The sequence below is a fragment of the Prionailurus bengalensis genome, chromosome B3 (genome assembly GCF_016509475.1).
Source record: "Prionailurus bengalensis isolate Pbe53 chromosome B3, Fcat_Pben_1.1_paternal_pri, whole genome shotgun sequence".
Lineage (NCBI taxonomy): Eukaryota > Metazoa > Chordata > Mammalia > Carnivora > Felidae > Prionailurus > Prionailurus bengalensis.
Genome location: NC_057355.1, coordinates 83159134 through 83171367, shown reverse-complemented (window position 1 = coordinate 83171367; position 12234 = coordinate 83159134). Strand labels below are relative to the sequence as shown.

General features: G+C 38.9%; 1 protein-coding gene across 4 annotated transcripts in view; it reads right to left on the bottom strand.

The window, feature by feature from the left end:
* NPAS3 (neuronal PAS domain protein 3) overlaps positions 1–12234 on the bottom strand; it is an 856869-nt gene that overhangs the window by 581164 nt on the left and 263471 nt on the right. For all 4 annotated transcript variants that reach the window (XM_043555965.1, XM_043555962.1, XM_043555964.1 and 1 more), the window contains one exon: positions 10306–10550. In XM_043555965.1, coding sequence (XP_043411900.1) covers positions 10306–10550 — 245 coding nt within the window. The remainder of the gene's footprint in view (positions 1–10305; positions 10551–12234) is intronic.

Here is a 12234-nt window from a genome sequence, read left to right as displayed (position 1 = left end):
TGCCTCAAGCCTTCATTTGAATCAGTAAAACACTTAACAAATTACGTAGGGAAATCAATCAGAACAATTATTTAACCGAACTGACCAGCTGTTTGATTAGGTAAGTCAAAATGGCTGAGCAACAGTCCCATGTAGACAAAGTTTTAATCGTGTTTCTTTTTTTAATAAGATCCTTCATCTGTAGGAGACTCTGCATAGCCCCAGTTTGGATCATTTACTACATTAAACTGAAAAAGCAAGCAAAACAAAAAGCCAGGCTAAGCCAATGACTTAGCATGACTTTACACTTAGTTTTTCAGCAATGCACACTATACACAAAACAGTACACATGCACGGAAACCCAGAAAACTGTTAAATATTACACCACTGGCTGGCATACAATTCAGTTATGCTGGCTATCGTAGGAAGAAGATTATACGCGCACATATTAGCTCTGAAGATGACAAAAACAAATCCAAAAATGTTTCATAAAGCATGTTACCAGCATTCATTGTCATCAATACACTTTTCAAACAAATCCAAGTTTCAACCCTTTACAATTAGCAGTACGCTGCTCACCACCATGGGTTCTACAAAAAGTTCCTAGGTCCCTTCCAGTTCTAAAGCTCTTCACAGGGCTTGGCAAACTGCAGCATACAGGTCAGATCCAGCCTGCTACCTGTCCCTATACAGCCCATAAACTTAGAACTGAAAAGCATTTTAAATAATTTAAAAAAAAAAACTCAAGATTTCATGATATGCCAAAATTAGAATTCAGCATTCACAAATAAAGTTTTATTGAAATACAGGTGTACTCAGTTGGTTATGGACGGCCTGTGGCTGCCCTTGCACTCTAACACAGTGGACTGGAGTAGCTGCAGCAGAGACCTCACGGCCCATAGGGGCTAAATTATTTACTATCTGGTCCGTCACAGAAAGAGCTTGCTGACCCCTGTCCTAGAGTCCGTTAACTAGTTTTTGTCTTGGCTTTCTAACTTCCCCTTTTGGACGATCTTTGAGCGGAGTGTGAAGACTAGACAGGGTTAACACTCATAATAACTTTCACTGAAGAAAGGAGGGAGAAAAACCAGAGCGTAAACCTGTGCTCATGTGACTCCTTATTGATGGGAATCAGTCATTTATAAACTTTTTAAGCAAACTGTGTAAACGGTTCAATCAATTTTCTTTCTTCCATATCCTGATTGATATTGTAGTTGGCGGTTAATCACATTTCTTAAACAAGACAACCATTAATGAAGCCCTGGAGAAGGGTGAGCCTGTGAGAACTCAACAGTGACCAGCTGAAGAGGCAGGAAACTGGGAGAGAACAAGTTTCCATTTGGGTAGAGTTTTGGTTTTCTTACATTTCTGTCATGAGAGTAAATTATGGTGCATTTCTAAAAAAAGTCATCTTTTTATTTTGGAATTATTTTAGATTTATAGAATAGCTGCAAAGTGAGTGCAGAGAGTTCCAATACACCCTCACACAGTCTCCCTTAATTTTAGCATTTACTGCCTTATTAAGGATTTGTTTCCATTCAGTTATAACACCTTTGCCTTTGAATGGCCTCAAAATGTTTTGTGAATTCCAATATAATAGCATTTGACCTAAAAAGGGCTGGTCTCGACACATGGGCCATATATGTGCATATATGTTCATGTATAATGGGGAAAGAGGATATCGAAGGACAGCTGCTAACATGTGCTGAACTGAGAAAGATATGCTCTTTATTATGGAAGAAGATGCACTGAATTGGAATTCCAGGGGTCCAAATCCTAGCGCCAAGTTTGTTACTGACTTTGTTTATATCACTAACGTTCTCTATCAGTTTTCTGAACACAAGTGTAGGAGGATTGAAACAGATGATCTGTATGATCTTTAAACCCCAAATTCTTTTGGCCTTCTCCTGCCCAGGCTCTGACATTCACTGACATATTATGGACCCAGAAAGGATGTGAAAAGCTGCAGTCAATCAGTATTCAAAGCCACATTAGTTTTACAGGTGGAGGTCACCACATGTTTATTAAGGCACAGCCAAGAGTTATGCACAGTATCTAGAAAGCTGTTTCTGAAAATTAAAGCCACAGTACAATTTCAATCATATAAAGCAGTCAGAGGTGACTCCTTCTTTGCTATACTCATGAAATATTGGTATCTGCAGAGTACTGAAACTTATACTGTGCTTTGCAAGAGGTGATAGGCTAACAAAAACATGTTAGGGAAGCCCAGCCCTAAAAACAGGGCACATACACTTCCAAATCCCAAATAACTAAGTACAACGTAGTATAAGGCAATGCCATGACTAAAATATCACATTACCAAGAACCGCTAGACTTCTTAAAATAAGTTGAATGTGATATGGAATCTAAGTATGTCCCCTACAATTCTGGTAAGAATAAAAAGCAAATAAAAAATATATCAAGTTTTAGATTTGTATTTTATCCATATCATATATTTGGCACTTGGCTTATTTAATTTAAAACTTCATTGTGCGCTGCACTATTGTCCTCTTTTTTTATTTATAATGATTGCATGTATGCAGATCTTGATACTCAACAGACAAAATCTTTTAAGAGAAGGAACTATGTCATACCTTTTTGAACCCAAGACACCAGGGAGACATGATACCTCCATGTAAAGGAAAATAAAGTAAAAGAGAAGGAAGGGGACGCCTGGGTGGCTCAGTCGGTTAAGTGTTTGACTCTGGATTTCAGCTCAGGTCATGTTCTCACAGTTTTTGAGTTCGAGCCATGCATCAAGTCCTGCATCAGGCTCCGCACCAACAGTATGGAGCCTGCTTGGCATTCTTTCTCTCCTCCTCTCTCTGCCCCTCCCCAGCTTAAGTGTGCACTCTCTTTCTCTCTCTCAAAGTAAATAAATTTAAAGAGAGAGAGAGACAGAGACAGAGACAGAGAGGGAGGGAGGGAGAAGGAAAACAGAAATATTAGCAGAACACCAAGAGTTAGAGCATGTGGCTTTTGAAATTATTAATAAACAGCTTCAAAAAAACCTGACTCTCAGGAGAGTCTAATTTAAGACAATAATTACTAAATCCTTTCTCAGAAATTGGGGTTTGGGATTAGACAGTCAGTAATCAACCAGACCAGAAAATTCACAAAAAGGAAATTCAAATGAGAAACTGAGGTCTAGAGAGGCCTTTGTAACCCAGGTCATGTGGTTTATTTAGTTTTATTTATTTCTCAATAAATGGTAAATACCTCCAAGGACAGGACTCTGCCTTACACCTTCTCTATTATATGCCCCCACATTACCAGCAAAGGAGTCAGAGGACTTACCAAGCGAAAGTACTCAGATACTGCTCGAATGAACTTGAATTTATATACCCAAGACATGGGTTTCTTAAGAATATTGTTTTTAAGTGTCAATTCCTCAGCTTGTACATTATACGAGAGAAACAAGTTGGCAGGGGAAGGCAGCTGATCCCAGGCAAGGGGTACCAACCTCCTAGCTCCTACTCTATCCATTGTATTTCCCCCCTTGGTTTCACGCTATTCCCATCACTCTCCCTCCATTTTTCTTCCTTTCAGTCTTTTCTTTCTTCACTCTTTTCTTTCTTCATCCTAGCTTATGACTTAGACCCACCCAACATTTTCCACCAGCATTATTCTGCTCACTAATAGCAATATCAAGATATGACTTGGTACTATATAATTTAATTTAAACACATGGTTGGGGCACCTGGGCGGCTCAGTTGGTTCAGTGTCCAACTCTGGATTTCAGCTCAGGTCATGCTCTCACTGTCATGGGATAGAGCCCCACATGGGGCTCTGTGCTGCCAGGGTGGAGCCTGCTTGGGATTCTGTCTCTCCCTCTCTCTCTGCCTCTCCCCTGCTTATGTGATTTCTCTCCCTCTCTCAAAAACAAGTAAATAAACAAAAATTTAAAAATAAAAACTCGGTTGAACACGTACTTTCCTGGGTACTGTAAATGGAGATAAAGACAGGTATAAAACCCAGACTGTTCCCTCAAGTAGCTCACAGTCTGCAGAGAGAGACAAGGATCATAAGAAAAGGATTATGAATGGATACTAAAGCAAGAGAAGACTGTCACCGTAACCTATTAGGAACAAATGACTACTGTTCTGGAGAAGGAGAGATTTACCTAACAAAGTGACAGGTGAGCTGCGTTTTCAAAGGCGAACAAGAGTTCGGTAAAACGACAAGAAGGAAAAGGGCATTCTGGTTAGATGATAGGATGTACAAAGGCACAAACGTACGGTCTGAGGTGTTCGGTACTGCGAGGGAAAAAGATGACGACGGCACATAGAGGGGCAGACCGCCGAATCCCGATGCGGGATGCAGAAGTACACGTATACTCTTTTAGCCACATTTCCAGAGGTGTCCGCCAAAACATTCTGTAAAAGAGGTGTTATGATTTGGCTCATCCCCCTGACACCTTTGCCATCACCATGACAAGAACCTCTCCCAAATCTCTGCTGTCCCCTGACAGGGGGCAGACCAGAGCTGAACCCTGAGCACAGCCAGAGCTGTGGCACGAAGTAAACCACCCGGCTAAGCTCAGCCTAAATCTGCCAACCTCCGGAATGAACCACAGCAACAAGAGGAATACAAGCTTTGTGGCGTGCCACTGTGACATTCGGACTGCTTGTTGCCCTGGCGATGACGGACTAGGACGCCTGAGTATGCACACATTCTCAGTCATCATTCTCACAAAGAGGCTTCCGCGGAATCAGCGTTTGGAGTGGAGGGTAATTCTGGATGCCCAACAGTGCCAGGTGCACTGAAGGTAACGGTGACTGAACTCTGACAGTGGCACGTGTGAAGAAACCATCAATGCTTTTGCATGCTTCATTCTCAAGGTGGACCAGAGCCCCCCTCCGCAGATAGCAAAGCTTCTCCTGAAAAAAAATGGGAATCTGCACAAAATTATAGTCTCAGAGACTTCCTCTGCCATCACTAAGCCCTCATTTGTCAGAAAGCCCTTCAGAGATGAGAATCCTAGGAAAGCATGGCGATATAAACAATGCCTGTCCTATGATGATGAAAATACAGTAAAAGCTTAGTTCTTAAATGAACTTCCTTCAGAAGTATTCCCTCCACTAGAAAGGAGAGCAGTATGTAATGAAAAAGTTTCCAGAAGCATACCTAAGAAAAGGCATTATATCACATCATACTGCCATGTACTAGCAAAACCTGGCACTTGCTACCAAAATAAACAAGAGTGAACACTGGCAGCTCAGCTTTTGGTTGGCCCCTCTGGACTGAGGTTACTGAAACTCGAGACTAAAGCAGGGAGATGGGCCCCCAGTCTAGTGAAGGTGGTGGAGGCGAGAATAGGAACCACACAAGAAGCCAGTCTCTATCTTGTCTCCTGCTCTCCTACCCCTACTGGAAGCTTCTGTTCAGAACCTAAGGGTTCAGTCTGGGCACCACCATTTTCCTGTGTAATAATAAAGAGCACCACAGGCTGATGTACATGCTATACCCTGATTCTAAGAAATCGCATTTCACATTTTTTTTTCAATAATGAGGAATAGGACACTTGCCCCTGAGTATGAATGTCAGTTGGTCGAAGTACACGTGTCTGTACACAGTAAAATGCCTGAACAGGAACTAGAAGACCTTTCGGAGCTGCTTAGACCAAGAAGAACAATCACTCAGTCTTGGATTCTCTACCTTCTATGGAAACAGATAGCATTTTAGAAAAATAGTTCTAAGTTTTGGGAACAACCAGTATTGTAGTAGTTCAGAGTTACTCTGAAGGATGTCACAGACTCAGCGGCTACACATGGATGTTTCAAACCGAACCCTTAAACATGATTGCAAAAGTAACAGTCTGGTCTTTGGCTAAGGATAGATCACGTATTCCTTAAATAAGGACCTGCAGGCCTCTCCTCTCAGAAATATCCACCACTTAACTCACAGTAAGTGCCCGAAATAGTGAACCAAATATGAAATATGAAAATTGCTATGAAATAGTAATATATGAAATTTAGTATTAAATTTATAGTACATATGAAATTTACTATGAAAATAGTAAAGTTCTTCCGTAATGTGTTCAGTCAATTTCAATCACCAGTTGTCTTGCAGTATTTTTCAACCATTTCCTTCCGAAGGCTAAAAATGTCTTCTGTTTTACATATTTGAGCATTGTGGCCTGTCACACACATACACAAATTGTTGTTTAAAAGCTGCCATGTTCAAATTGAAATAAGACTTATGCTTACAGTGGTAAATATTCCTGGATTAATAGAGTTGTAGCAGACACACACCGAAAATTGACTGAAGTCTGTGATATTAAAAAGACAGAAAATTTATCTAGTTTTAGCAAATGTCAAATCAGCAGCTATTGCTTTTAAGATTAATAAAAGATGTAATGGTTTCTAGATAGCCTCTAAATAGAGATTACTATGAATGGAGAAGTGATTTACCAACAGTCACCACAATGAGATTTCTTTAAAGGTTACAATCATCAGTTATTTAGCTGAAACACTGCTGAGAATGCCTGGTCATTTCTTGAATAATGCATAATGTTCATTGTAGATTTGATCTGTATTATAACAATACAGATATTTCTAAAATCATGGAAAAAACTATCTGTTACCTTCCAATTGCTTAACATATCATTTCCATGAAGTAATTGACTCGGGACATATTACACACTGTCACCTGAGTGTTCTTTCTGCAAGCATAACTTGTAATAATCTATACAGAATGGGCATCACAAAACAAACTCATCAACCTTTATAGACATTTAAGAAAAGATGTGATGAATACAGGGCAGAGTGAAGGACCTTTCTGAAGCAGTAAATTAAAATGATTAAATTTCTATATAGTTGTGTGGGACAAATTTAAATTTAAGCTTTGAAATTTAATTATTAACATGAACAACTCATCACATTAAAAAAAACCCATTGCCTACATCGTGTAAGTACTTTTCATATAAATTTCCAAACGCCTTTAGGTTTATTCAAGAGACTGCTTGGAGAAGCACCAAGTCTAATGTCTATCGTTTTATTGTTGGATTATGAACTGCACTTCACATGATGCTGCAGGCTATTTATATAAGCTTGTTTATCCACATGAACTTCTTCAAGGGCACAACACAGAAGACCTTAATAAATTAAAATGAATTTCTTTTGATGTTGTTTCATGAATGTTTGATCAGAATGAGTAACAGGTTTGCATTAAAGAATGAGAGTAGAGCAATAAAATATACACATACTGTACAGCAGAACCAATTCACAGAAAGTGTCCACTGCATTCCTAGCAACTTTTGAGAGCCAGCGTCAACTGGATAGAGTCACTATGCTTTACACCTTCACAATCATCAGTTTACTGATAGTGGGAGTACACATGTACCGAATTGGATGTTCTGCCATTATCTGGATGGAATTCGCAAAATAATAAAATCTGTTATCTCCTTCCAGACTCTTAAATATCCACCCTAACCTCCCCATTTTTCTCCTTGACATCAGTATGTCCTTTCATAGACTGAAATGCCCACAAGAGCAGAGACCATATTTTATTGTTTTTTATCCATCTTGATCATAAGTAGTTTAGAGTTTAACTGACTGAAGTCCATAAAGTAAAAATGAATGATCAGTCACAGTCAGAAGCTGAGAGAATTCTCACCTGGCATGCTTGATAAAGGGGATGCAAATCAAATAAAATTTCTAGAAACGATATGATGTGATAGAGCACTAGACAGAAAGGTGAAACAGTAGAATCTAGCTTAAGATCTGCTAATACTTAACTGTAAACTGTTTCTGTATCATTTCCCTGGTCTACATATGAGGGCATGGTTTTACATGAGCTGTAATTTTGCATCTCTACAAGGTCATGATTCCAAAAGTAAGCAAGGGGAGGGTGCCAGGGTGGCTCAGTCAGTTAGCCTCCAACTTCCACTCAGGTCATGATCTCGTGGTCCATGAGTTTGTGCCCCATATGGAGTTCTGTGCTGACAGCGTGGAGCCTGGAGCATGCTTCAGATTCTGTGCCTCCCTCTCTCTCTGCCCCTCCCCCACTTGAGCTTGGTCTGTCTCAAAAATAAACATTAAAATTTTTAAAAATAAAATAAAAGTAAACAAGGTTATCACATTGCAGAATAATGGACAAACCATGGAACCACTTTTACTATGGTAACCACCACTACCAAGGCAGCCTATAAACTGCCAGCTCCTTTAAAAAAGAGAAAAATGGAGGTGTGCCTGGATGGCTCAGTTGGTTAAGTAACCAACTCTTCATTTCAGCTCAGGTTATGATCTCACAGCTCCTGAGTTCGAGCTTGACATTGGGCTCTGCGCCAGCAGCGTGAAGCCTGCTTGGGATTCTCTCTCTCTCTCTTTCTTTCTTTCTTTTCTTTCTTTCTTTTCTTTCTTTCTTTTCTTTCTTTTCTTTCTTTTCTTTCTTTTCTTTCTTTTCTTTCTTTTCTTTCTTTTCTTTCTCTCTCTCTCTCTCTCTCTCTCTCTCTCTCCTCCCCATCCCTCCCTCCTCCCCCTTCTCCCACTCAGTAGCTCTCTATTTCTCTCTCAAAATAAATGAATAAGTGGTAATAAAAAGATAACTGTGCTAAACAACCTCATACAAGTTCAGTCCCTTAATCAGTCCATTTCAAAGCGAAGAATAAGGACGTATTTTGTACATTCTGTGACTTCTACCCTGTTGCACCTACCCTTTCATCTTGTATGATTTGGAATAAACATGAAGGCAGTCTAATGAATAAACTCTTATGGATACAGTATATTTACTAAGATTATATTCACATCTTCAGCTTGGGAAAATTTGCCACAACTTTAGCATCTGGAACACAGATTGATATATTACCAAGTTGACATCTACATTTTTAAGGCGAGAAGGGATGAAAAGGGACAGCATGAATGTGCCTTAGTTTATCCATACTGTGCTATGTTACACTGACATCCAGCCCTTGACAGCTAACTCTGTTCTATGTTCTCAGCTTCTGAATGCCATTCTTACACTGTAGAGAGATAATCTGTGAACTATGGCTTGTGGGCCAAATCTGGGGGCAGCTGCCTATTTTGTTACGCATGGTTTTATTAGAGCACAGCCACACCCTGCTGTTTACATATTGTCTATGGCTGAGTTTGTGCTACTGTGGCACAGTTCAGAGCCCCTCAAAGCCTAAGCCTATATATTTCCTATATAGTCATTACAGAAAATATTTGCCTTGCTCTAGAGGAAAACAGCATCTAGAATTTAAATTCTGATTTTTCTTCTCTCGTAAGCGTAAGAAACATTGCAAGTACCAATGGCAGAGATATAACCAGATTCACACATGCATGGATACACATATGATGACACTTCTAAGCACACAATTGTAAATAGTCATTGCTTTGGATCCTTCATTTTAATCTGTATCCTCTAAGAGGTCAGGGCTCCCTATTAGAACCCTTTCCTACAAAAGCCATGAGCACAGGAACTTCAAAGGTCACTGTTAAGGTGTCATCACTTAACAAAAGAACCTAATTCCTCTCCCAGAGTTGCCCACAATTTTCCCAATTATCCAGCTTATGCCCACCAAGGGGCTAGAGACAAGGTTAGAGCACAAGAAACTAGCAGATCCCTTAAGTCCTAAGCCTTGAATAACACATCGTTTAAGACAGAAAATCAATGGCCAATATCACATATACATCAATAAAGATACGCATGCATATTCACATGCTAAACATGCTATAAATTACTAGAAGTTTCACTAACACGTAAGAAATACCTCTCTTGCATATCAGAATGAAGAAGGCCTAACATCTTTCATTAGTGAGTTTTAAGAGTGACTGCACCAAGTATCGGGAGGACAAACATAGGTTTAGATTTACAAATCTTGGGCATTATGTATGGCAACTTGAAACATTAACATGAATTATTTGTTTTATTAGTCAATAACATCATTACTCAAAATGCCTACTACAGTTGGGCTCAGCTTCCTTCCTTTCTTTGGTTACTAAAGACAGAAGATGTTAGTTCCACCCTTTAACAAATATTCTTGTACTCCACCCATCAGTAATAATTTGCATGAATTAGCATAACGCAAATTGAACCCAAGAAGCATTTTAATGTAAGTCATTTCATTCTCCTTTCTCTGAAGCCTTGCATCAAGTGATAGAATATTTAGGCTGACAGACGTTTTGAAAATAAAAAAGAAATAGAAGAGGTTTATTTCACCTTCACATGGTGTCTTTCTCATGCAGAGTTCAGATTTCCACATTTGTATCCCTTTAAAGGATTTGATATGCAGGAAAAGAAGAAAGGATGATGGTAAACATTTCATCTTAGAGACACCTATCGACCACCATATTCCAGAACAAACAGGGGCTTAAAACTTACCTTTTACTGATGTGTTAGGTGGAGGGCCTTCCATTCGCAAGTTCCACGGAGGGTCCCCTTGGTTAGCAAAGTCCCTCATTTTCAGATAGCTAATTGTAAGTCGAATGATGGATGCCTTGTCAAGCTGGCTAGTGATGGCTGCAGGAAGAGGCAACAACTTGGCCAATTCATAGAACTCAAAATTTTCTTTTCCCCGGCGGGAGCGAGCAGCATCTCGGGATTTCTCCTTTCTCAATGCTTGTAAACTGAAATCAAAGGAGTGAAAAAGTGTCATTTAAAATGTGTGGTTTTGACATCAGGTAGAAATTGTTTCCTTTTCATTTCCTTCTTCCCCCAGCAAAAATCTACCAAAATCTTCTTTCAAATCCAAGGGCCATAATAAAATGATTTCTAGACAACGTTCACTAAAACCAAAAATTCTACCTCTGGATTTAAACTTACATGCAGTAATAACAACAAATAAACTTACAGGCAGTAATAACAATAGCTTGCCTGTTAGGTTTTTCCCTTTAACTGGCCATGCATTGAGATACATTCTTTGTTTCTAAGACATAAGATTTACAGGTAATATTTGGTGTTATCAGCTATAAGCAGCAGAAAAGATGAGGCTAGTGTTCATATATTTATTCTCAGGATAATGATTTTGTTCATTTAATTGTTATCACTGAGATTTTAAGGCATCAAAAGCAACTGTATTTCAATTATCATCATGGGGAACAAAGGGTAAACATCAACATTTTATTTGTTGATTCTATGAAGTGTGTTTATGTGCCTCTAGCCCTCAATAAGGATCATGATCTTAAGTCAGATATAGAAAACATCACACTGAAAATGAAGATTTCAATATACTTAATAAATATGTTGATAATTGGTTGATAAGAGAAAACTTTAATTCTTTATGAATGAGTACACATTAGTAGATGGATAGATTCTCTAAGATACTAGAGAATAAAATGCATCGCCTGGAGAAGTCAAACTTTAAGATAATATAAATTTAATGTTGAAAGATAAAGCCCTGTATGGGTTATTAAAATTTATAAACATTATAGACATATTACTTCACAGAAAAGGCAACAGGTGGGATCCAGCATTTTCCTTTAACTATTAATGTGCATTTCTGTTTGAAGTTTGCTCACAGTGCTGAGGGCAGAATCTGGCACAACTGAAGTTGTGTTTGAGCATCTGACAGAATTCCACCTGTTCTGAATGGCTCTGTTTTGTGTCTGACAAGAAATCAAATCAAAATAAGACCCTGATGATAAGTAATTGGGCAATATTTACAGTATCAAGGTACTATTAAAATCATTTGTAAGTATCCATTTCATTGAACTCCAAAGGCATTTTGAATCTTTGAACCTAGCTTTCTGGTTTCCCGTTATAAAATAACCAGAAAGAGAGAAACAAGCAAGGAAGCAAGACCAGAGCAATAGATCAAAATGAGTTCAGCAGTGTAGCTCCGATATCCATTAGTATAATATGGACAAGAACATTTCATATTACATTATAGCGTACCTGATGGTGGTCATGGTAGAAACACTGTACTCACTGCACTCTGAATATCTTATTGAGCATCTACATAATTTAAGTAATGCCATCACACCCTGATCAAATACTCACTAAGCCAACAACCCCACCAGTTTCACTCTTAACAAAATATTCTACATTAGCTAACCAACCTATTTCTCATAACTAGACAAGTTAACGTTACCATTTTCAGAGTCACGGCAGTCTCAGATGAAAACCTGTGTCCCTTCATGTCTCAGGTGATAACCTCCGGGAGAAACATTGCTAATTCACAAGGGAAAAGCATGGCATGCCACTTGTTTCCCCAAATCGTGGCTGGCCTTTACATGATTTTATAAATTGGCAATTTTGGCTTGTTGAAAATTGTGTAAATAAAGTGAGAGATGCCTTACAATCTGATAAAGT